Here is a 27482-nt window from a genome sequence, read left to right as displayed (position 1 = left end):
AAACCTAAAAAGGCCAAAAATAACTGATGAACTTGAAGCAGTAATTAAAAACCTCCCAGCAAACAAAAATCCTGGAATGTATGAATTTACAGAATAATTTATTCAAACATTCAAACAACACTTATCCTCAAACTATTCCAAAAAATACAACAAGAAGGAATACTTCCCAGCTCTTTTTACAAAGCCAGAATTATCCTAATTTGAAAACCAGATAAGACACCACAAAGAAATAAAATTATAGGTTAATATCCCAGGTTAACAGATTCTAAAATCCTCAACAAAATATTAGTAAATCAGATCCAGCAATATATTAAAAAGATCATATACCATGATAAAGTGGGATTTATTCTGAGGATGGAAAGCTGATACAATATGAACAAATCAATAAATGTGATACATCACATAAACAAAATGAAAGATAAAAATCACATGATCATATAAACTGATGCAGAAAAAGCACTCAACAAAATCCAGCACACTTCTAGGAATACATCCCCCAAAAAACAGAAATACCAATCAGAAAGGATATATGCACCCCTATGTTCATAGCAGCACAATTTACAATAGCTAAGATTTGGAAACAGCTTAAATGCCTATCAGCAGATGAGTGGATTAGGAAACTGTGGTACATCTACAGAATGGAATACTATGCTGCTATAACAAAGAAGGAATTCTTACCATTTGCAACAGCATGGATGGAACTGGAGAGCATTATGCTAAGTGAAATAAGCCAGTCAGTGAAAGAAAAATACTACATGATCTCACTCATTTATGGATAATAAAGAACATTATAAACTGATGAACAAAAGTAGATACAGAGGAAGAGAAGCATCAAACAGACTGTCAAACGACAGCGGGAAGGCTGGGGAGGGTTAGGGGCAGGGAAAGGTAAAAGATCAACTGAAGGACTTGTATGCATGCATACAAGCATAATCAATGGATGCAAGACACTGGGAGGGGGGTGAGGGCATGTGCTGGGGTGTAGGGGAGGCTGAGGGAAGGTCAATTGGGGGAATAAAGAGACATACGTACTACTATTTTTAATACTTTAAGCAATAAAAAAAGCAAAATAATCAGGCACGCTTTTTTAATAAAAGCTCTCAGTAAAGTGGGAATAGAGGGATCATACCTCAACATAATAAAGGCAATATTTGACAAACATACAGCCAACATAAAACTCAATGTGCAAAAACTAAAATGTTTCCCTTAAGAACAGGAACAAGACAAGGATGTCCATTTTCACTACTCTTATTCAACACTAGTGGCCCGGTGCACGAAATTCATGCACATTAAAAGGGGGACCCAGAGTCAAGTCCTCACCCACTCACATGCGCCTCAAAATCACGTGAGACCCAGACCCAGCTGGCCCCCCCATTGGGCTAGATCTAGACCCGGCCAGTCCCACTCTTGTCAAGCCCCACCAGGCAGGAGGCATAGCCTCAGGTCCCCTGGCTCAGTGCCAGGATGGGGGGCATGGCCTGAGGTCCCCCAGATGGGGCGGGGGCATGCTTTGAGGTCCCCCATCAAGTCCTGCCAGGTGGGGGGCACAGACTGAGATCCCCTGTCAAGCCCCGCTGGGTGGGGGGCATGGCCTGAGGTCCCCCATCAAGCCCTGCCAGGCAGGGGGGCGCAGTCTCAGGTCCCCCGTCAAGCCCCACTGGCAGGGGGGCACAGCCTCAGGTCCCCTGTCAAGCCCCACTGGGTGGAGGGCACAGCCTGAGTTCCCCCGACCCAGCACTGGGGGTGCATCTTGAGGTCCCCTGTCAAGCCCTGCTGGGTGGGGAACATGGCCTGAGGTCCCCTGTCAAGCCTCGCCAGGCAGGGGAGCACAGCCTCAGGTCCCCTGGCCTGGTGCTGGGGCAGGGGGTGTGGCCTGAGGTCCCCCAAGCCTTGCTGGACGGGAGGCTGGCCTCAGGTCCCCTCGCCTGGAGCCGGGGCGGGGGTCACATCCTGAAGTCCCCTGTCAAGCCCCACCTGGTGGGGGGCACAGCCTGAGGCCCCCTGGCCTGGAGCTGGGGCGGGGGGAGCAGCCTGAGGTCACCTAGCCGAGCACCAGGATGGATAGCACACGTTGAGGTCCCCCGTCAAGCCTTGCTGGACAGGTGGCTGGCCTCAGGTCCCCTGGCCTGGAGCCGGGGCGGGGGTCATGGCCTGAGGTCCCTATCAAGCCCACTGGGTTGGTGGTGTGGTCTGAGGTCCCCTGGCCTGGTGCCAAGGCAGGAGGTACTGCCTGAGGTCCCCCAGCATGACGCCAGGGCAGAGGGCTTGGCCTGAGGTCCCCTGTCAAGCCCCACGGGGGCGGGGGAGGGCATAGCCTCAGGTCCCTGCTGATTGCTCGTTAAGGCTCCTTAAGGGAACTTGGCCTCAGCTGTGGGTGCAGCCATTTTTGTGATGAAGTGATGGTCAATTAGCATATTCCCTCTTTATTAGATAGGATAGTACTGGAGGTCTTAGCCATGGTGATCAGAAGAGATAAAAGGTATCCAAATTGGAAAGGAGAGAGTAAAACTATAATTATTCACAGATGATATGCCATTGTACATAGAAAACCTTAAAGACTCCACCAGGAAACTGCTAGGCTTAAAAATGAATCTGGTAAAGTAGCAGGATACAAAATCAACATCCAGAAATTGATAGCATTTTTATACACCGTAATGAACTCTCAGAAACAGTAACTAAAAAGACAATCCCACTTACCATTGCAACAACAACAAAATAAGATACTTAGAATTAAACTTAACCAAGGAGGTAAAAGACCTGTATTTGGAAAACTATAGGTCATTGAAAAAAAAAAATAAAGGAATATACCTACAAATGAAAATGTATACAATTTCATGGATTGGAAGAATTAACTCATTAAAATCTCCATACTACCCAAGGCAATCTATAGATCTAATGCAATCCCTATTAAAATTCCAAAGGACTTGTATGCATGCATACGAGCATAACCAATGGACACAGATGGAGGGGTGAGGACATGTGCTGGAGGTTGGGGGCATCCAGGGAGAGGTCAATGGGGGAAAATATTTATGTAATACATTAAAGAATAAAGAACCTAAATTTAAAAAAAAAGAAAAATGAAAAAATATCCTTGGGTGAGAATTAACAAAAAATAAAATAAAATGCTTAAACTATAAAATTCCAATGGCATACTTCACAGAGTTAGAACAAATATTGTAAAATCTTAGATATAACCATAAAAGACCCCAAATAGCTGCAGCAATCTTGAGACAGAAGAACAAAGTTGGAGGGATCACAATACCGGATATCAAACTACAGTATAAAGCCATTATAATCAAAATAGCCTGATACTGGCAAAGGAACAGGCATATAGAGAAGTGGATAATAACAGAGACCCCATAAATTGATCCACACCATTACAGTCAATTAATATTTGACAAAGGAGACAAGAACATACAATGGAGTAAAGATAGTCCCTTCAACAAATTGTGCTGGGAAAACTGGACAGACACATGCAAAAAGATGAAATTAGACCACCAACATATACCTTACACAAGAATGAACTCAAAATGGATAAAAGACTTAAATGTAAGGCATGAAACCATAAAAATCTTAGAAGAAAACATTGGCAGTAAAATCTCAAACATCTCAGGTAGCAGAATTTTTGCCAATAAATTTCCTAGGGCAAAGGAAATAAAGGAGAAAATAAATAAATGGGACTACATAAAAATAAAAAGCTTCTGCACAGCAAAAGAAGCCACCATCAAAATAAAAAGGGAACTCACTGTATGGGAAAACATATTTGATAATGATATATCTGATAAGGTGTTAATAGCCAAAATATATAAAGTACTCATATAAATCAACAAAAGGAAGATAAACCATCCAAATAAAAATGTGCAGATGACCTGAATAGACATTTCTCCAAAGAGGACATACAAATGGTCAAGAGACATATGAAAAAATGCTCAAAGTCACTATTATCAAAGAAATTCAAATTAAAACCACAATGAGATATAACCTCACACCTGTCAGAATGGGTATCATAAAAAAAATCAACAAACAATAATTGCTGGTGATGATGCAGACAAAATACACTAGTTCCCTGCATATTGGTGCCACTAACATGCAAAACAGTATGGAGTTTCCTCAGATAATTAAAAATGAACCTTCCATTTTACCCAGTGATCCCACTCCTAGTAATGTATTCTAAAACCCCCAAAACATCAATCAGAAAGAATATATGCACCCCTATGTTCATAGCAATGTTATTTACAATAGCTAAGATTTGGAAACAGCCCAAGTGCTCATCAGTATACGAATGAATTAAAAAAGCTGTGGAACATTTACACAATGGAAAACTATGCACCTATAAAAAATGTATCTCTTAATCTTTGAGACAGCATGGCTAAACCTGGAGACTATTATGCTAAGTGTAATAAACAAATCTGAGAAAGACAAATATCACATGATCTCACTTATTTGTGGAATCTAGTGAACAAAATGAATTGATCAACAAAATAAGACCCGAAGCTTGGAAGCATGGAACAGACTGATATACTTCGATATGGGGTTGGGGACCAGAAGAGATAAATCAAAGAACGTATATACTTATATGAGTAGCCCAAGGACATGGACAGAAGGTGGTGAAGACCTGGGTGGGGGTAGAGGCTTCGAGGAGGGGTATAAAGGGATGGGGGATGGAGTACTTCTGTAATACTATCAACAATTAAATATATTTTAATTAAAATTAAATTAAGGGGGAAAAAGAACCTTATCTTCATCCTACCTGGGTTATTATTTTATTATATATATTTTTAATCTTTATTATTGAAACTATTACACATATCGCCATTTTTCCCCCATTGATCCTTTCTTGCCCGCTCTGCTCCCTGATTTAGGCCTTTACCACCCTATTGTCTATGTCCATGGGTTACGCATATATGCATATAAATTCTTTGGTTGATATCTTCCCCCACCCACCCCACCTTCCCTTTGGGATTAGACAGTGTGTTCTTTGCTTCTGTCTCTGTACCTATTTTGTTCATCAGTTTATTTTGGTAATTAGATCCACATATGAGTGAAATCATGTGATACATGCCTTTCTCTTACTGGCTTAATTCGCTTAGCATAATACTCTCCAGGTCCCTTCTGTCTCAAAGGGTAAGAAATCCTTCTTTTTTACTGCTGCATAGTGTAAATGGTGTAAATGTACCACATACTTTTTATTCATTTATCTACTAATGGCCACTTGGGCTATTTCCAGATCTTAGCAATTATAAATTGTGTTGCTATGAACATAGTGACGCATACATCCTACCTGGGTTCTTCCACATGATTCTTATGCACACTACAGTTGGAGAACCTTTTGGAGGTAGAGTTCAAGTGAAATTTTTAAACTGTAGTCCAGGTACATTCAAAGTTTTTGGCAAGCAAATTAACACCATATGAAATACACAAAATATTTTACCATGACTCACATTTTATACAAAATACTAATGTGTGTGTATTTACACATACAAACTCACACACACACACACACACACACACACACTTTTACAACATATAAGAAGAAATAAGAAATTAATCAAGATTGTAAAACAGCAGGTGGGTTTTTTGTCATACACTTTCTTAGGGTTCATCAAATTCTTTGTCAGGGATAACATTTATGGTATCAAGTTCAGTCCTATGTCTTTGAAAATTATGTACTTTCTAATATTCTCCACCAGGTAAAAATATCAAGAGTTCCTCTCTTCCACTCCTATGTTTAGAATTACTAGTGTACACTTCAATTTTACTTCTGATTTAAAACACACACTTTCATGTCATTGTTTTGACATTGCTTCATTTAAGAAACTCACAATAACATCACTCATTTATGAGCAAATTTGTATGAGCTTTATTTGGGATATAGTCTAAGATTTCATTCCAAAAGTCCACTAGAACCTCATTCTGAGGTAGCATTCCCACAAGGCAATTTTACATATGGGTTAAGTCAGCATTCTAAAGTGGTTACAGTATATCTTTTCTGAGGTGTTTAGTAACAATCAATGATATTTTGAAGAGTTAAGAATCTATATATACATATAAAATCCTAAGTGACCCTTATGACCAGTCGACCGAATGACCCATTGATTGGTCGCTATGATGTGCACTGACCACCAGGGAACAGACACTCAACACAGGAACTTCCCCCTGGTGGTCAGTGTGCTCCCAAAGCCAACCTCCTGTGGCCGGCCAACCTCCCTTCCCCCGGCCGGCTGGCCCCAATCGGCCCCAATTTGGACTGGGCAAGATGGCCCCAATCGTCCTGGATCACTGTCCAGGTTAAGGGACTACACCCAGGCACAAATTTGTACACAGGGCCTCTAGTCTTTCATAAAGGCAGATAATAGATAAATAGCAATTGGGCCTTTGTTCCCTAGATTAAGTGTTCATATTCTGCATATAAGTTATTAGTACAACTTCTTAATAGTGAGTTTCTCAACTATTTGATTCACAGCCAATTCTAATTCACAGCAAGATGGCTCTTTATAAAAAATTCCAATTTCTCCCCATACCAAATTATACTTAATTCTCACTTGCCATAATTTTGAAGAACCAATTCCTACCTGTAACTTTCAATTCAGTTGTTCGTCTTACAAGCTTTCCTTCATATTTAAGTTCACAAGTGTAATTTCCTCCATCTTCTTCTTGAACTTCTTGGATTAGAAGAGCATTTCCTTTCTGTATTATTATGCTTCTCCACATTTTTGGCTTGCATTCCTGTAGAGAAAATGTTTTCAAGTAAGCGAAAAAATAAAAATTCACATAACTAAATCTCAGTACTGACAATTTTGTATTTTCACTTTTTGTACTCTTCTCTTTAGTTTTCAAAATATGTAACTAAAGAGTTAAGTCAGTGACCAGAAAAAAATCACAATGTGTCCAATTCACATATCACAACTATCACTCTAGGAGCCATTTTAAAGGTCTTATCCCAAGAGCAAAACATTTCATTCTGCTCAAATATAAAAGAATAAAGCTCCCCAACTGCAAAAATGGTATAGCAGAACCTCAAAAGTCACTAAATGTCATCATAATGCCCTGATTTTTTCTATTTTATAGGGATGTTTCCTAAGAGAATGGTGTTCATTTAGCAAGGTAGTCTACTACAAGGGAATCTTACACATTACTGAAAATTTATAATAGGCTTTTACATTAGCTATGTTTACAGTGGCTTAATTAATTACCTCATATAGTAAAAACTAATACTAATATTCCAGATTCTCCCTCCCCATAGTCAAGAGTTCCATTTGGATGGTAGAGGGAGGGGTATAGAAAATCAGGCTTAAGGAGTTATCTAGAAACATAGCTAGGTAAAATGAAGGCACATTTTGTTTTAGTAACAGAATGGATATATTATCTACCTACTTTTGGGGTTATAAGATTTGGGGTCATTTTAATATATATATATATATATATATATATATATATATATATATATATATATATATACCGTATATATTTCAGAGAGGAAGTGAGAAGGAGTGAGAGGTAGAAACATCAATGATGAGACAGAATCATTGATCGACTGACTCCTGCATGCCACACACTGGGGATAGACCCTGAAACCTGGGCACGTGCCCTGACCAGGAATCGAACCGTGACCTGCTGGTTCATAGGTTGATGCTCAACCACTGAGCCACCCTGGTTGGGCAAGATTTGGTTTTAAAGTCAATTCTTCTACTCTCCTGATGGGAATATGAAGGAGACTTGTTACTGGGATTGAACTTCCCTAAAAAGAAATGTTTAACTTTTTTCCAGGGAGTGAAAAGGATATAGTAATAGCCAAATATGTAAGAATATCCAATCAAGCGACTTTGTCATTTGGGGATTTTCTCAGTCTACTTTTTAGATATTATTCTAGTTTGTTTGCAACTCATCTCAAATATTCAACCAAAATAGTAACTAAAAAGTGTAAAAATATCAATGGAGGTGTAGGAGGTGGCTGTGAGAGAATGCTAAATAATCAAGCAATGTATTTTATCATATACATTCTGAATCTCTCATTTAAGGCAATAAAAATTTATTGTGCAGATTTTGTGAATAATAGTTGAGAGCACTTTACACTGTCCAAACTATGGTATAAAAAATATCCTCACTTTAGCTGGTTTGGCTCAGTGGATAGAGTGTCAGCCTACGGACTGAAGGGTCCAGGTTCAATTCTGGTCAAAGGCACATGCCCGGGTTGCAGGCTCGATCCCTAGTAGGGGGAAGCCAATCAATGATTCTTTCTCATCATTGATGTTTCTATTTCTCTCTTTCCCTTTCCCTTCCTCTCTAACATCAATAAAAAATATATTAGAAAAAAATATCCTCTCTACTTCCCCTTACCCACACCCCCACCCTCCTCACACATACTTTTAAAATTAATGTAAAGATAGAATCAGTACTGACACTTTATCTGCAGCTCTGCATGTGTATCTGTGTGTATGTCTGTGTCTTTGTGTATGTGTATAAATGATTTGGGACAGCAAATACCAAGTAACCATTTATTAATGTTTGTTGGTTTGTTTTTTTACTGTAACGATTTTTTTCTTTTATGATAGCAGGGATTTTGACCACAAATATAAAAACCAGCACTTAAGTTCACAGGTACAATATTTAGGAGATTTGCTTACCTTTTGTCCAATACAACTACCCACACATATTGTCAGAGAGTAAATAAAAGTAATACTATCTAGGGCATCCAAACAGAAGACTGCTTCATCCCCTAGGATCTTTCCAAAGAACAGTTAAGGGTCTGTCTGAAATTATATTATACACAATATCTGGTGAGGTTTATCACCTATATGAGATTTGTTTGAGTTAAACCTTGGGATATAAGGTTTCTGGGAAAATAAAGAAGAAAGTCTGAACAGAAAGAAAAAAAGATAGCCCAGCTGCCATTATCATCATACAATAATAATCCACAATTATTTTAACATTGCTTCCAACTCTGGTAGCCTGAGATTTCTAAAGAATAATTTTGAAGGTCATTAAACAAAAACATGGTCCCTCTGGGCATTTTGAGATAAAGGAAAATGAAAATTAAGCTGCTTCATTTTCACATAGGGGTGGTGAGGGCAGACAAATGAGCCCACACACTCATTTTAAAGACAAATGGTATTGTTTTCTAATGTCATTTTGCAGGGAAAATTCATATGCAATTAGCTCTAATTAGTTTTCATTTTAACTGTGCACTGCTTTTTTTCCCCCCCAGGAAGTAAATCTAAAGCATATATAAAAATTAGAAAATAACTCATGATGAAGAATAACCTACAATCTTTACATGTTCTTTGGGATAAATATAGATAGTTATAAGTACTTTCCAAGTTGCCATCTAGCTTTATAAAGGGTTTTTTGTAGTCAATAGAGGTTTGTTTGTTTGTTTTTTAAATGTGACATAGAAAAATGTAATCTTCAGGTCAACTCCACCATTCTTCAGACAATGTTGTATAATTGAAAAGGCAAATTGACTTTAGAGCAAGACAACTCTAGTTCAAAATCTGGGGGTCATCCAAGTTCTATGATCTTGACCACAATTGCTTAACTTCTTTAGGTTTCTTACACTGCGTGTGGGGAAAGTGTACACTACTGTGTGAGTAGCCAGAATCTAGAGGCTTGCAGGGTTTATTCAGTGTATTAATTCCTCTATTATTTAATGGCCCTGAGAACATTAAAATAAATGTCATAAACTTGAAAGTTTTGCCAATGTCCAGTCTTGCTTTAGATGCCTAAGTTCAACAAACACCTACACTTCACTGCCTGGCTCTCAGCTCATACCATAGTTTGTTGTAGGACATCCACAATTAGTCAAAATAATGTCAGCCCTTAAAGCCCAGCTTCTTTCCCTCCCTCCCATCCTTCCTAAGTGGCAGATGTCACTTGTTAGCAGTTGGTGGTTTGGGAGCCCAGGATGTTTAACAGAAACATTTGTTAACAAAGCCTCTTAAAGTACCATGCTTTCCGGCGTATAAGACGACTGGGCGTATAAGATTTTCCTGGGTTAAAAAGTCGTTTTATACGCCGGAAAATACGGTATATTGGACTATATTGATGGGATTAGATATAATGGATTAGATATATTGGACTACTGTATTTTCCAGCGTATAAAACAACTTTTTAACCCAGGAAAATCTTATACGCCCAGTCGTCTTATACGCCAGAAAATACAGTAACCTGTTCCCAGCCATATTTGGATCTTGGAGTTTCCACCCTGAAATATCCATCATTGTATTCACAGTCCACTTCCAAGATATCATCATCATATCCACAGGTGTTTTTTTCTTTTTTTAATTTATCTTTATTGTTGAAAGTATTACAGATGTCCCCTTTTTGCTCATTGACCCCCTCTGCCCCGTTCCTGCCACCCCTCCCCAGGCCTTCATTGCACTATTGTCTATGCCTGTAGGTTATGCATATATACATAGAAGTTATTTGGTTAATATCTTTCCAGCCCCCAACTCCCTTCTTCCATGTGAGATTCATCAGTCTGTTGCATGCTTCCATGTCTCTAGATCTATTTTGTTTGTCACTTCATTTTGTTCATTAGATTCAACATACAAGTGAGAGCATGTGATACTTGTCTTTCTCTGACTTGCTTATTTCTTTTAGCATAATTGTCTCCAGGTCCCTCCATGCTGGCTCAAAGGGTAAGGCATCCTTTTTAACAGCTGCATAGTATTCCATCATGTAAATGTACCACAGTTTAGTGTGTTTATTTCCCCCCCCACTCATCTACTGATGGGCACTTGGGCTATTTCACACGTGTTTTTCAATCAGTTTGTTTTGTTGGTCATGGATACTTCAGTGCTATTCAGGTCACATGACTCATTTCTCATGGCAAGAATACCAGGAAGATAATTTAAATATTTATTCTGATACTGAAGTTCTGGCAGGAAACAGCTGTGCAAACATAAGTCAATGATATAATGTCTAGTCTTCGAAGCACCTTTTTTCAAATGCCTAAAATCCCTCAGACCCAAATTTTCTCCTGTCTCCTGAAGACTGAATTACTACAGAGAGCAATTAGGCATCTGCCTAAGCATCTGTAGGGATCCTGAATTTTCCTCAACTTAAAGATGAAAGCGATGCAGCACAATTGTGAATTGGATATAAAATTTGCCCTACTCAAAATGCGGGGGATAGCCCACTCTAGAAAGCCGTTCCCCTCCCCAGCTCTATTTCTCCAACTTTCTATCTTCACAGTCCTAATATTGGTGTTGGTACCCCACAGTAATTAAGAGTATAAATGTAACAACCTCACACAACAGGCTTATTTACCTCAGTTCATTTAACCTAGGATATTTGTATGGCATTTAACAAAAATTTTAAAGGCATACAAAAAGGCAAAAATACCATTTGAAGAGAGAGAGAAAGCATCAGTACCACACTCAGATGTGGCAGAAATTTTGAAATTACCAGTCTGGGCATTTAAAATTAGTATCATTAATATGTTAATGGTATTGAAATAATGGATGATATGTAAGAACATAAACGACATGAAAACTTAGAAAGAATCAAAAGGGAAATTTTAGAAATCAAAACACTATAACATAAATAAATAATGCATTTGAAAGGCACATTAATAGACTGGATGTGGCTGAAGAAAGAATCAGTGAGTTTGAAAGTATGTCAATAGAAACCTCCTAAACTGAAAATCAAAAAGAAAAAAGAATGGGGAAAACAGAATATCAAAAACTGTGAAAGAAGTACAAAAGAGGTAACATAAGTGCAAGAGGAATACCAGAAGAAGACAGGGAGAAAGAAACAGAAAACATATTTGAAGTAATTCTAAGATTCAAAGAGCAGTGATTCTTACATATATCAAATACTCATTTAGTCCATATTAACTCATATTCTTTATAATTTACAAATAGTAAAAAAACCTCTTCTCCCACTTCTAATGCTAGACTTGGAAAGGGGGGGGGAGACAAGAAAAAATGGATCTTTAATTTTATGTCACTAAGTATGGTTTTTGTGCACACCAAACTTAAGACTTCATGGGTTTCACAGCTCATTCCTTCTGGGAAAAAAGTATCATTGAAAATTCTAGTTATGATATTGACAATGTAAGGATGGAGTGTAATATTTTGGTTATGAAAGAAAGCACATATTAATATCATTACATTTCTAAAAGGGATTCAAAATCAGCAAGCATTTTCCCAAACAATTTTTTTTTAGCAAGAAGGTGTTGGTGATTTGGTGGTAGTATTATGAGGTATTCAATAATTTTTCCCCCTTGTAAGAAAACTGTCAGGATGTATAGAAAGATAAATCAATGTAAAGCTCAACTTTGGGAGCTTACCACATTTTAATAAGTCACAGCATTTAGAAATTGTCATTCCTAAATTACAATTTTAGTTGATGAAATTAACTCCTTACAATCCATCTGTAATTCTTATTAAACACTAGAGGCCCAGTGCACAAAATTCATGCACGCGGGGGGGGGGGTGTCCCTCAGCCCAGCCTGCACCCTCTCCAATATGGGAACCCTCAAGGGATGTCTGATTGCCTGTTTAGGCCTGATCCCAACATCCAATTGCCCATTTAGGCCCGATCACACCGGGATTTGGCTTAAACGGCCAATCACACATCCCTCTCACAATCCAGGACTGCTGGCTCCCAACTGCTTGCCTGCCTGCTGGCCTGATTGACCCTAACCACTTCTGCCTGCCAGCCTGATCACCCCCTAACTACTCCCCTGCCAGCCTGATCAATGCCTAACTGCTCCCCTGCTGGCCGGATTTCCTTTAATTGCCCTCCCCTCCCAGCCTGGTCACCCCTAACTGTCCTCCCCTGCAGACCCGGTCACCCCAAACTGCCCTCCTCTGCAGACCTGGTCCCCTGCAACTGACCTCTCCTGCTGGCCTGGTCACCCCCAACTGCCCTCCCCTGCAGGCCTGGTTGACCCCAAATGCCCTCCCCTGGAGGCCTGGTCCCCCAAACTGCTCTCCTCTGCAGGCCTGGTTGCTCCTAACTGTCCTCCCTTGCTGGCCTGGTCACCCCTAACTGTCCTCCCTTGCCGGCCTGGTTGTCCCCAACTGCCCTCCCTTGCAGGCCTGGTCCCTCCCAACTGCCCTCCACTGCTGGCCTGATCGCCCACAACTGCCCTCCCATGTTGGCCTGATCATCCACAAGTGCCCTCCCCTGCCGACCATCTTGTGGTGGCCATATTGTGTCCACATGGGGGCGGCCATCTTTGACCACATGGGAGTGGCCATCTTGTGTTGGAGTGATGGTCAATTTGCATATTACCCCTTTATTATATAGAACTAGAGGCCTGGTGCACGAAATTTGTGCATGGGTGGGTGTCCCTCAGCCCAGCCTGCACCCTCTACAATCTGGGACCCCTCAAGGGATCTCTGACTGCCTGTTTAGGCCCAATCCCAATGTCCGATTGCCCGTTTAGGCCCAATCACACGGGATCGGGCCTAAATGGCCATTCAGACATCCCTCTCACAATCCAGGACTGCTGGTTCCCAAGCGTTGCATGCCTGCCTGCCTGATTGTCCCTAACCACTTCTGCCTGCTAGCCTGATCACCCCCTAACCACTCCCCTGCCAGCCTGATCAATGTCTAACTGCTCCCCTGCTGGTTGGATTGCCCCTAACTGCCCTCCCCTGCCTGTCTGGTCACCCCCAACTGCCCTCCCCGGCTGACCATCTTGTGGTGGCCATCTTGTGTCCACATGGGGGCAACCATCTTTGACCACATGGTGGTGGCCACCTTGTGTGTTGGAGTGATTGTCACTTTGCATATTACCTCTTTATTACATAGGATTATATGACTCAGAGATCTAATTATTTTTATACAAGTGGATAGTCAATTATGTGGACATTGTATTTAATAAACTATTATCCCCCTTGCATACCCATTAAAATGAAATGTTATCATATGTTAATTTCTCATACATACTGATTTTTGTCTGTTTCTGCATTCTCTATTCTATTCAAATGATCTGTTTATCTTTTTTTTAAAACTTACTATTTTAATCACTGATGTTTTGTTTTAGTATCAGGTAGAATGAGCCCCCTATCAAAAATGTTTTTCCCCAATATTTTCTTTAAAAAATATATATTTGTATTGATTTCAGATGGGAAGAGAAAGGGAGAAAGAGATAGAAATATCAATGATGAGAGAAAATCATTGATCAGCTGCCTCCTGCATGCCCCCTACTGGGGATCAAGCCCACAACCGTGGCATGTGCCCTGACAAGGAATCAAACCATGATCTTCTGGTTCATAGGTTGACACTCAACCACTGAGCAATCTGGCCTGGCAATATTTTCTTAATAATTCTGGTACATTCATTCATTCATCCATATGAGCATTATAATATTTAATATGTTATATAATTATAAAAATTGATATTCTAGCACATTGGGTTAATTATTTATATAAAATTGGAAAAACATAATTTTTTTAAATTCTGAGATCTTCCCATGCAGAAATACATTGATGCACCATTAATTTAGACCCTATTTTATGTCCTTAAGTAAAGTTATATTTTTATATAGGTCTCCTCCCATCTTTGTTAATTGTATTACAAAATGTTTTACCCTCTTTCATTGTTGTAAATGGAATAATTTTATTTACTCTTTTATATGTCTAACTGATTATTTATAGCAAAAACAAAAGCTGTTGAATGTTTTATATGTTTTTATTAAGCTACCTTACCAAATCATCTCATTAATTCTAATTTTGTTCCTCTTGAGTCTCTTGGGTTTTCTTGCTATATACAATTATATAATCTGAAAAAATATATTATTTTGTATTTTTTAATATTTATAAAGCATATTTCATTTAATTTTCATAGGGAATTAGCTAAAAATCCCAAAACAAGTTTGAATAATGGTGGTAACAAAGAGCATTTCTATCTTGTAGATAATGAATATAAAGATATATGTATGTTTACAAAGATGTTTTTTGTAACTGTTTAAAAAAAAAACAACTAGAAAAAATGAATGTCCATCAGAAGAATAGTTGGAAAAAACAAGGTTATTTCTATCCTATGAACTATGATACAACTATTAAAAAGGAATTAGATCTATATTATAAATATGGAATGGTGTTGATGATACATCTATGTGTAAGGAGAACAGATGAAGAGTAATATGTGCATATGTACCCGTTTTTATAAAAATGGAGGATGTGGAGATATACACTGAGTGGCCAGATTATTATGATCTCCGAATGCATAATAATCTGGCCACTCAGTGTATATCCTATATAATAAAATGCTAATATGCAAATTGTCTCCTCGACCAGGAGTTTGACCAGCAGGCAGGCCGGCCAACTGCCCATGCCCCTCCCCCTGGACAGGCTGGCTGGACCCCACCCATGCACGAATTCATGCACCAGGCCTCTAATATAATATATATATATATATATATACTGAGTGGCCAGATTACTATCCATCCAGAGATCATAATAATCTGGCCACTCAGTGTATATGTTTATGTATAGTGGACCTTGAGAAAGAGGATATGTACAAAATATTCCTGGTAGCTAACTGGGTTCAAATTTTTAAAAACAGAATTTAGCAGCTGTTCTAAATAAGAGGCTCTCACATAAACTGAACTTCAGGGAGAAGTCTGCACTGAACTACCTGTCTCCCATACTGAACTCCCGCTTGCACTTTTTTTCCTGATGTATGAGCCAGGCCTTATAAAGGAGTCCTTAAAATTACATTTCAACAAATGAAACCGTGGCTTTCCCTATCAATTGGAAACTGTGAAGTTTCCAGTACTTTTTTTAGAACAATAAAACTGTGAAGATTTATAGTACTTACTTGCATGAGGCCAGACCAATCAGTGGCCAGGGATAGGGACTTCTGTTTATATAAGTCAGTTCCCCTCTGATTCAGGGAGCACACTTTCCCTTTACAACAAAGACTAAAGAATGTGACTCCCATTGGACAGATACTTGCAAAAAAAAAAAATGAAACTAGACCACCAACTTACACCATACACAAAAATAAACTCAAAATGGATAAAGGACTTAAGCATAAGATGAGAAACCATAAAAATCTTAGAAGAAGCCATAGGCAGCAAAACAGCAATATCTTTGCTGATAAAGCTCCCCGGGCAATGTAAACTAAGGAGAAAATAAGCAAATGGGACTATATAAAAATAAAAAGCTTGTGCACAGCAAAAGAAACCATCAACAAAACAACAAGAAAGCCCACTGCATGGGAAAACATATTTGCCAATATTATCTCCAATAAGGATTTAATCTCCAAAATTTATAGGGACTTCATACAACTTAGAAAAAAGAAGATAAACAATCCAATCAAAAAATGGGCAAAGGACCTAAATAGACACTTTTCGAAAGAGAACATATAGAAGGCCAAGAGACATATGAAAACATGCTCAAAGTAACTAATCATCTGAGAGATGCAAATCAAAACAACAATGAGGTATCATCTCACACCTGTCAGAATGGCTATCATCAACAAATCAACAAACGACAAGTGCTGGAGAGGATGCAGAAAAAAAGGAACCCTCTTGCACTAGTGGTGGGAATACAGACTGGTGCAGCCATTGTGGAGAACAGTATGGAGTTTCCTCAAAAAGTTAAAAATGGAATTTCCATTTGACCCAGTAATCTCACTTCTGGGAATATATCCCAAGAAATCAGAAACACCAATCAGAAAGAATATATGTACCCCTATGTTCATAGCAGCACAATTTACCATAGCGAAGATTTGGAAACAGCCTGAGTGCCCCTTAGCAGATGTGTGGATTAAAAAACTGCGGTACACCTACACAATGGAATACTATGCTGCTGTAAAAAGGAAGGAGTTTTCACCATTTGCAACAGCATGGATGGACCTGGAGAGTATTATGCTAAGCGAAAAAAGTCATTCAGAAAAAGATAAGTATCACATGATCTCACTCATTTGTGGAATATAATGAACAACATAAACTGATGAACAAAAATAGAACCAATGATATAGGAGCATTGAACACACTGTCCAACCTATGAGGGAAGGCGGGGCATGAGGGGGTAAGAGATCAACCAAAGGACTTATATGCATGCATATGAGCATAACCAATGGACACAGACGGGGGCGGAGGGTGAGGGCATGTGCTAGGGGGTGGGGGTGGTCTGGGAGAGGTCAATAGGGGAAAAAGGAGACTTATGTAATACTTTAAACTATAAAGAATTTAAATTAAAAGAAAAAGAATGTGTTTCCTTGGCCAGAGCTGAAACATCAAAGACATCCCTCTGGAGCAGAGCAGAGCAGAGCAGACCAGTGTAGGTGCAGAACACAGTAGACCAAAGAAGAGCAGGTGAAGCAAACCAGACCAGAGCAAAGCTGTCTAGCCAAAGAGAGGCCTCACTCCAGCGCTACCTCATAGCCATGCTCTTCCATAGCCACTCAGTAATATTATTGAACTGTAACACTATTGAACTGTTCTCACAGTCATGTTATGCTCATGGCTGTGCTGTTCTCACAGCCATGATATATCATAAATATAGAGTTCGTTAGTGGAAAGTGTGGAATGATCACAGTTTTTAAATATATAGGATGCCCCCAAAAGGGCAGTATTTATTAAAATACATTTCATTGATAAATTGAGCTATCAGCTGTTAATGTATGTATACTTTTTTGGGACACCCTGTACATACATAAATATATTCATTCATGTCTTTTGGCTTGCCTCCAAGCTTTCTGTAAATATCAAAATAAAAAGGAGAAATAGGTTTTATTAGACTTAAGCATATCACTTAGCCTCTTTTGGCTTCTGTTTCCTCACATATGAGAAATAAGTTGTGCTAGATGGGCTCTAAGGTCCCTATGTTATAATTCCTTTTATTTAATTTCAGTTTGATCTTAAAGAAAATCTCTATTTCTGGTTCATTTGAGTTGCTTTAGACACTTAGAGTTATTAAGGAGTCCTTTAGAAGAATTTCAGGAACTGTTTCTGAAATAGCAATTTTGAGAAAACATTCTATTTATACCAATGATATGATTGAGTGCATATAATGCATATAGCAGAGAAATCAGAGTGGTGTTATAAGAAAACATATATTAGAAGTCAGAAGTTCAGGATGTGAACACCTAATTGGCCATGTGTTTGCTAAGTGACCCTCTGTAAGCTATTTAAGATTTGTCATCTATAAAAAGATAATAGCTACCAATAAGTATTTTCGCCTCCTTTTGCTAACTGATAGAATTCAAATAGAGGAGATATAGAACCTCTTTAATAATCCCTTACATTCCAAGGACAACCAGGATTGACTTACTAGACACCTTTAGGTAAATAATTATATGTGACATTTTGGCCCTGGCCTATGTGACTCGGTTGGAGCATCATCCCTTACACTGAAAGGTTGTGGGTTCGATTCCTAGTCAGGGAAGATATCCAGGTTGCAGGTTTGATCCCTGTTGTGGCCCTTGCAGGAGGAAACCAATCATGTCTCTCTCTCTCTCCCCCCCCTTCCTCAGTTCCTCCTTTCCTCTGGAAACCACCACACTGCTGTCTGTGTCCATGAGTTTCAGTTTTATATCCCACATATGAGTGAAATCAAGATTCTTAGCTTTTTCTGACTTATTTCACTTAGCATAATATTCTCAAGGTCCATCCATGTTGTCACAAATAGCAGTATTTCATCTTTCCTTTGTGTATATGTATTCCATTGTGTATATATACCACATCTTTATCCAGTCATCTTTCAAAGGACATTTTGGTTGTCTCCCATATCTTAGCTACCATGAATAATACTGCAATGAACATAGGGGTGCATATATCTTTGCGAATACATGATTTTGACTTTTTCGGCTATATACCCAGAAGAGAGATTGCTGGATCATATGGTAACTAAATTCATAAATTTTTGAGGAACTGTCATACTGTTTTCCATAGTGACTGTACCAGTCTACATTGCCATCAGCAGTGAATGAGGGTTCTCTTTTCTCATGAACCTCTCCAACACTTGTTATTACTTGTCTTATTGATAATAGCCATTCTAACTGGTGTGAGGTGGTATCTCATTGTAGTTTTGATTTGTATTTCCCTAATAGCTAGTGAGGTTGAACATCTTTTCATATATATGTTGGTCTTTTGTATGTCTTTTTTTTTTCTTTATTGATTAAGGTATTACATATGTGTCCTTATTGTCCCATTGCCCCCCCCCCACCTCCCACTGATGCCCTCACCCCCCTCTTGTCTGTGTCCATTGGTTAGGCTTATATGCATGCATACAAGTCCTTTGGTTGATCTGTCTCACTTACCCCCACCCTCCCCTACCTTCCCTCTGAGGCTTGATGGTCTGATCGATGCTTCTTTGTCTCTGGATCTGTTTTTGTTGTCTTATTGGGCAAGTTCTGTTCAAGTTCTTTGCCCATTTTTTAATTGGATTGTTTGTTCATTTGGTGTTGAGATCATTATATATTTTATGAGTTCATTATATATTTTGAATATTAACTCTTTGTCAGAGCTTTTGTTTGCAAATATCTTCTCCCATTCAGTCAGTTGCCTCTTTGTTTTGCTGCCTGTATCTTTTCCTGTGTATAAGCCTTTTAGTTTGTTATAGTCCCACTCATTTATTTTTGCCTTTACTTCCCTTGCCTTTGGGGTCAAATTCATAAAAAATTCTCTACAGCCAAGGTCCATAAATGTAGTGCCTATGTTTTCTATGAAATTTATTGTTTCAGATCTTATATATAAATATGAAGTTCATTTTGAATTCTTGTACATGGGGACAAACTGTAATCCAGTTTCATTTGTTTGCATGTGGCTTTATAGTTTTCCTAGACACCATTTATTGAAGAGACCATCTTTACTCCATTGTGTGTTTCTGGCTCTTTTGTTGAAATTGATTGGTCCATATATATGAGGTTTTATATTTGGGCTCTCAGTTATGTTATATTGATCTGTGAGTCTGTTTTTCTGCCAATACCATGTTGTTTTATTGTAGCTCTGTAGTATAATTTGAAGTCAAGTAATGTGACAATTCTGGCTTCATTCTTTTTTCTCAGAATTGCCTGCTCTAGCGGGTTTGGCTCAGTGGATAGAGCATCAGCCTGTGGACTGAAGGGTTCCAGGTTCGATTCTGGTCAAGGGCATTTGCCCGGGTTGTGGGCTCCATCCCCAGTAGGGAGCATGAAAGAGACAGCCAATCAGTGATTCTCTCTCATTGATGTTTTGTGCTCTCTCTCCCTCTCCCTTCCTCTCTGAAATCAATAAACTATATATCCACTAATAAAAGAGAAAGATGCAAATTGACTGTACCTTCACGACACCCACCAGCCAATCAGGAGTGAGCATGCAAATTAACCCAACAAAGTTGGTGTATTAATTTGCATATGAAGGTGCTGGGGGCGGGGCAGGATGCTTGCGAGGACAACACAGGCATTCTGCACTGCCCCAGCAGCTCCGGGCCTCTGGGCAGCATGGGAAGGTGGAAAGGCAGCTCTGGGCCTGAGTGAAGGCAGAAAGGTGGCTCTGGGCTAGAGCCAAGGTGGAAAGGCGCCTTAGGCCAAAGCGAAGGCGGTGCTGGCAGCCAGGTGAAGGAAGGCCCATTCTTGCATGAATCTTCATGCATCGGGCCCCTAGTATATATATAAAAAGAATTGTCTTGGCTATTCGGGTCTTTTGTAGTTCCATATAAATTTGATGATTTTTTGTTCTATTTCTTTAAAAAATGACAATGGAATCTTGATGGGAATTGCATTAAATCTGTATACTGTGTTGTATAATATGGCCTTTTAAAATATGTTGCTTCTTCCAATCCATGAACACAGGATATTTTTCCATTTCATTATGTATTTTTCAATCTCTTTTAATAATGCTCTGTAATTTTCACAATATAGATCTTTCACACTCTTTGTTAAGTTATTCCTAGGTGTTTTATTCTTTTGTTTGCAATTGCAAAATTAATTTTTTTCATTACTTTATCTGAAGTTTTGTTGTTAGTATACAGGAAGCAGTGGATTTTTGTACATTGATTTTGTATCCTGAAATTTTACTGTGTTTGTTTATTGTTTCTAATTGTTTTATGGTGGAGTCTTTAGGGTTTTCTATGTACAGAATCATATCATCTGCAAAAAGTGACACTTTTACATCTTCCTTCTAAATTTCGATGACTTTCATTTCTTTCTCTTGCCTATTTCTCTGGTTAGGACTTCTAGAAAAATGTTGAATAAGAGTGGTGAAAGTGGACATCCTTATCTTGTTCCTGAATTTAGATGAATGCTTTGTTTTTTGCCATTGAGTATAATAGTAGCTGATAGTTTGTCATATATGGCCTTTATTATGTTGGAGTACTTTCCTTCTATACCTATTTTATTGAATGTTTTAATTATAAGTGAGTGTTGTAGCTTATCGAATGCTTTTTCTGCAGCTATTGATAAGATCACATAATTTTTATCCTTTATTTTGTTAATATGGTGTATTACATTGCATATGTAGAACCATCCTTGTGCCTCTGGGAATAAACCCCACTTGATTGTGATGTATTACTGCTTTAATGTATTGTTGTATTCAATTTGTTAGTATTTTGTTTTGAATTTTTGCATCTGTGTTCATCAGAGATATTGGACTGCAGTTGTTTGTGTGTATGTGTGTGTGTTATTCTTTCCAGGGTTTGCTATCAGGGTTATGTTTATTTCATAAAATGTGTTAGGAAGTATTGCTTCAGTGTTTTGGAAGAGTTTGAGAAGGATAGGTTTTAATTCTTCTTTGAATGTTTAAGTAGAACTCACTGGTAAGCCATCTGGTCCTGGACTTTTATTTTGGGAGTTTTTTTTTTTTAATTTCCTCACTGCCGATCAGTCTATTTTGATTTTAAAAGTCATCATGATTTAGTTTAGAAATGTTATATATTTCTAGGAACTCTCCCATTTCTTCTAGGTTATTGAATTTGTTAGAATATAGGCTTTCACAGTATTCTAATATGATCCTTTGTATATCCCTTTGTATATCTGTGATGCCTGTGGTAACTTGTCCTCTTTCATTTCTGATTTTGTTTATATGGGTCTTTTCTCTTTTTTCCTTAGTGAATCTACCTAGGAGTTGTCAATTTTATTAATCTTCTCAAAGATCTAGGTCTTTAGTGTATTATTTTTTATAAACTGTTTCTTGTCTACTTAATTAAATTCTTCTCTAATTTTTAGTATTTCATTTCTTCTTTGGATTTTGTTTATTCTTTTTCTAGTACTGTAAGATGCGATGATAGGTTGTTTATTTGGGATTTCTCTTGTTTCTTGAGCTAGGACTGTAATGATATATACTTCCTTCTTATTACTGCTTTCACTGCATCCCAGAAGTTTTGAAGTGCCATATTGTCATTTTCATTTGTCTCTATATGTCTTGGTGTCACCTTTAATTTCTTATTTGATCCAGTCATCTTTAGTAGTATGTTGTTTAATCTCACATATTTGTGGGTTTCTTTACTTCTTTTTGCAGTTGATTTCTTACTTCAAGGCATTGTGTTCAGAGAATATGCTTGGTATAATTTCAATCTTCTTGAATTTGTTGAGGCTAGTTTTGTGACCCAACATATGGTCTATCCTTAATAATGTTCCATGTGCACTAGAGAAAAATGTATAATCTGATGTTCTGTGATGAACAGCTCTGTAAATGTCAATTATTTCCATTTAGTTTATCTAGACTGTTAATGGAGTATTAAGGTCACCAACTATGATTGTGTTTTGGTCTGTTTCTTCCTTTAGTTCTATGAGTAGTTGCTTTATATAATTTGGTGCTCCCTAATAGCGTGCATATATACTAAGAAGTATTATGTCTTAGAATGTCCATCTTTGTCCCTTGTTACCGTTGTTATCTTGAAATCTATTTTGTTAGATATAAATATGGCTACACCTGCTTTTCTGTGTATATTATTTGCTTGGAGAATCATTTTCTACCCTTTCAGTTTGAATCTACCTTTGTCTTTGCAGTTTAGATGTGTCTCTTAAAGACAGCATATGGTTTGTTTTTTGATCCAATCTGCTACTCTCTGCCTCTTTATTGGTGAATTCAGTCTATTTACATTTAGGCTAATTTAATTGATGTATGATGATTTCCCATAGCCATTTTATTCATCATTTTCTGGTAGCTCTGTGTCTGCAGTGGTTCTTTTCCTTTCTGTTTCGGTCTGCTGTTTTTGTTTGGTGGTATCCCATACTTCTTTACTTTTTTTTTTTCTTTTTTAAGCTATGTTTCTCAATTTTGGGTTTTGCTGTGTGTAATTGTCATTAGGTTTATGAAAAATAAAGTTGCAGATGTACAGTAGTTGTTATTTTCTTTTGAGTGCATCTTCCTTTGCCAGGTCACACCTTTACCTCCTCTCCTTTTATGTTTTTGTTGTCGCAAATTATCCCTGTTTATGCTGTAAATTTTTTTGTGATCTTATTCTTAGTGTTGTGACTGTATGTTCTTTGTTTCAAGGAATAACTCCTTTGAGTATTCCCTGCATTGGAGGTTTTCTATGTCTGGAGAAGTTTTTATTTATTCTTCATATTTGAAAGATAACTTTGCTGGATATATTATTCTTGCCTGGTAATTTCTTTATTTCAGTCATTTGAATATTTGTTCCATTCTCTTCTGGCTTGTTGAGTTTTTGCTGAGAAGTCCAATGATAATCTGATGGGCTTTCCTTTGTAGGCCACTTCCTTCTTTTCCATGGATGCTTTGAGAATTTTCTCTTTGTCATTAATATTTGACAGTTTTAATACAATGTGCCTTGGAGAGGGACTCTTTAGTTTAAGGTAACTAGGTGTTCTGCTTGCTTCTTGGATTTGAGGATCTAGTTATTTCTATAGGTTGAGAAGTTCTCATCCATTATTTGTTTCAATATGATCTCTGTTCCCTTCTCTCTCACTGTTTCTTCTGATATGCCTATTATTCTAATATTGCTTTTTCTGAGGGAGTCAGATAGTTCTCATAGAGCTCTTTCATTTTTTTTCTAGATTCTATTTTTGATATCCCTAACTCTTTCTTCCATCTGGTCAGTTCTAATTCCTATGCTCAGTAGCTCATTACTGATCTTAATTAAATGCTTCATCTTCAGGATTTCTGTTTGGTTCTTTTGTAGCCTCAATCTCTTTGTTACTCATTTTGTTCATTAATTTGTTTTCTGAGTAAATTGTCTGTCTGTATTTTCTTGCATCTCATTGAATATTTTTAGAACTGCAATTGAATTCTCTGCAATTTATGTCACATATTTCCATGTGTTCCAGTTTGCTTTCTGGAGATTTTTAATTTTGTTTCTAAACGGCTTCTCTATCTTGGTTATTCATGGAATTTTATGGGCTCCTTCTCTGTTTAGATACCTATGTATACTAGTATGTTGGCACTTCTGTAGCAGGTGTTTTGGAAGAGGTCTTTCTACAATTTTCCAGTGGATGGCGATGAATCTCAAGTTTTTTTCAGCTCTGTGAAATCCCAAAGATGGCCTCAGTGGCTGCTGTTAGTTTAGCCCTGATTCTGAATGGTGGAGTTTGTTTTGTCCTCTGGATAAAGGCAACCTCAGACCTTCCTGGGTTCCCTCCCCACATACTCAAACTACAGATTTGAAGATAATATGCTCTGCAACCCAACACCAAGGAGATGAGTTTAGAGGGAGTCTAAATGGCAGCAGGGCTCTGTGGCTCTGTTTCTTTGTTTGGAACACTGACCACCCAACAGCCAACAACCACAGCAGAACCCCTGCACTATGTCCTTTCCCAGGCCTCTCAGCAGCCACAGTTCACACCCCTAAAGGATTGTCCAGCAAAAATCTCTACACCTTGCTGCTGAAGAATGTGCCCATGACAGCCGGATTCCTTCCCTCTCCAGGCTGAGCCAGGGGTCACCTCTAGGCTGGAGGGCTACATCTGTGGTGGTTTGAGTTATCCTCCCTTGTCACCTTTTTGTTTCTATTTGCCCAACTTTAGATGCTTCAATGTGTGGATCTCTTAGGTGTACCTTTTGTTGAGCAGGTAGTTCTTTATTGAGTCATACCTGGTCAACTTGTAATTTCAGGTGGAGAGACTAAGGGGATCTTTCACATTGTCATTCCTCTGAAGTCACTTCCTCTGCTATCTACAGTTTAAAACAGGTATGTCTACAGTCCTTTACTTGATGCAAATACTGTTTCCTTCAAGTAGGAGCTGGTCTTTATTTTTTAATATGTATTTTATTTATTTTTTACAGAGAGGAAAGGAGAGGGATAGAGAGTTAGAAACATCTATGAGAGAGAAACATCAATCAGCTGCCTCCTGCACGCCCCCTACTGGGGATGTGTCCGCAACCAAGGTACATGCCCTTGACCAGAATAGAACCTGGGACCCTTCAGTCCGCAGGCCAACACTCTATCCACTGAGCCAAACCAGTTAGGGTAGGAGCTGCTCTTTAGATGTCTTAATTGATGTATCTCCTTCCTGGAGTGTTGAGGAGAAACTCTTATATATTGACCTCCATGAGAACAAGGAAATATGTGTATTTTGGTCACTTCACTATTCCCAGTTTCTAGTGTGGCTCCTAGCATACAGTATGTGTTGAATAAATGAAGAGTTAAATAAAGTAATCGATAAATGTGTTGAATAAATGAAGAGTTAAATAAAGTAATCAATACATTTTAACTGAAATATCCATTAATGCCCCAATCCATCCCACATAACCAATGACAAACATCTGAAATTAAGATCGTTGGGGCAAGAAAATGGAAAATTCAAACTGGTAGCCTTGGCCACATTAGCATTAGTCTTTTATCAACCAAGGTAACTAATCACATAGATGAGTGTTTTACCCCAAAGTATGCATTCTTATTTTTCATTACTGATGTTTTATTAAAGTTAGGGGATTCTTTTGTTTAGAAATGGGATAAAGGGATTCAATACTCCTATGACAAGTGTTCTCAGTGAATAATGAGGTTGTTCTAGTGTTCTTCTTAGTTCGACAAAGAAAATAATCTGGAGCTCTTATTTCAAAATTTTTTATAAAAATGCTAACATTATTGTATACTAGTATTCTGTCCTAATGTCTAAGCCTCATTCATAGAGTATCAGGAGGAAGTGCTAAAAGCATATTCCCTCGCCTTATTTCTTTTTTGCTAACTGATAGAGTTCAGATAAAGGGGTTACAGAGCCTTTACACATATCTTTTACATTCCCAGGACAACCAGGATAGTCTGAGTCATTTTATGAACACAATCTAGTGCCACCTGATCTTCCCCTTTCCAGCTGTGGTTATGTGTAGGCACAAAAGGATAGACCTTAAAGGCCTATCAGAACATATTTCAGACAGGCTAGGAAACCATGATAGAACATGAGAGTGATACAAAATGATTAAAGACTAAGCAAAAAGCAGAACAAATGAAAAATAAACCAGTTTAAATATTACATATACTTGAAAAGATGACTTGGAAAAGGATCATGATAAAGACATGCTTTTCATAGTTAAAACACTGGAAATAATACATTAAACATTTCTAACTTTGAATGTATACCAAAATGAACTCTGAACAAGTGTGCCCTCCTTTCCACAGAGCAAAATTACATCATGTTCAGCCTGACAGGCAATGTGCAACTGCAAAATAAGCAGGGCATATTATAGAAATATTAACTAAAAGGAAATATTTTCCTAACACATCCATACATTTTTTTCAAAGATTTTCTTGAAACCTGTGTTGGAAGTTGAGTTAACAACCTATCTAGGAGCTTCAGGTACTGTTTAAATTTAAATTTGGAGTCTGGTATATTATCCTGATCCATTAGTGTGGTAGAGTGACAAAGAGGATGAGCCCACTAGCTAAACTGCAAGTCAAAAACTGTGGTGTGACTTTTGTTAAGTCAGTTGATTACTCTGAGTCTCCAGTCACTTCTATAAAATGGATATAATAAGTCCTGTCTCATATAGTAGTATTAGAGATTGAGTTAATACAACTAAAGCACTTAAAACAGAGCCTGGAATATAGTAAGTACTCAATAAATATCTGTTATTATTATTATTATTATTATTATTATTATTATTAATCAATTGTAAAATGTTGTAGAAATATTAAATGACATTATATAGGCATAACTGGAATATCCGATTGCTTCATCATTGTTGGTACATTTCTAAGAAATATTGAGGGTAAGCTTTGTCAATGAATAAATTGCTATGGCATACAATGGCAATAGTGATACCTACAGATGTGAATAAAGGGGAAGAAAGAATTTAGCAAAAAGATAAGAAGAAGAAATAGTAGAATGGATATTGTAAGAGAAGGCTGATGTCCTGAATTTTACTTCTAGATGTTAACTTTTTAGATAGCCAAACTCTCTTCTTCAAGGATAAAATTGAAACAAAACCACCTTATTCTATATTTTGGTGGGATCCTCTGCAATAGTGCTGCATCCTAGAGAAATCCCTGTGATCAAGGTTGGGTTTATACCCAGGCCCATTTCAGGAAAGGGACTCTAAAGTCACACATCCTTAAATACAAACCAGATTTTGTTAGCTAAGTAACTTTGGACAAGTTTCTATATCCCTCTAGGCCTCACTTTTTTTCTCTATTAAATGA

At 38.0% G+C, this 27482-nt stretch overlaps 1 protein-coding gene across 1 annotated transcript in view; it reads right to left on the bottom strand.

The window, feature by feature from the left end:
* IL1RAPL2 (interleukin 1 receptor accessory protein like 2) overlaps nt 1-27482 on the bottom strand; it is a 749108-nt gene that overhangs the window by 699116 nt on the left and 22510 nt on the right. Inside the window, exon 3 of the mRNA XM_054719207.1 lies at nt 6573-6726. Coding sequence (XP_054575182.1) covers nt 6573-6726 — 154 coding nt within the window. The remainder of the gene's footprint in view (nt 1-6572; nt 6727-27482) is intronic.

This window comes from Eptesicus fuscus, chromosome 1 (genome assembly GCF_027574615.1).
Source record: "Eptesicus fuscus isolate TK198812 chromosome 1, DD_ASM_mEF_20220401, whole genome shotgun sequence".
NCBI lineage: Eukaryota > Metazoa > Chordata > Mammalia > Chiroptera > Vespertilionidae > Eptesicus > Eptesicus fuscus.
The sequence above is the reverse complement of the archived record's forward strand: the minus strand, read 5'-3'. Positions and strand labels throughout refer to the sequence as shown.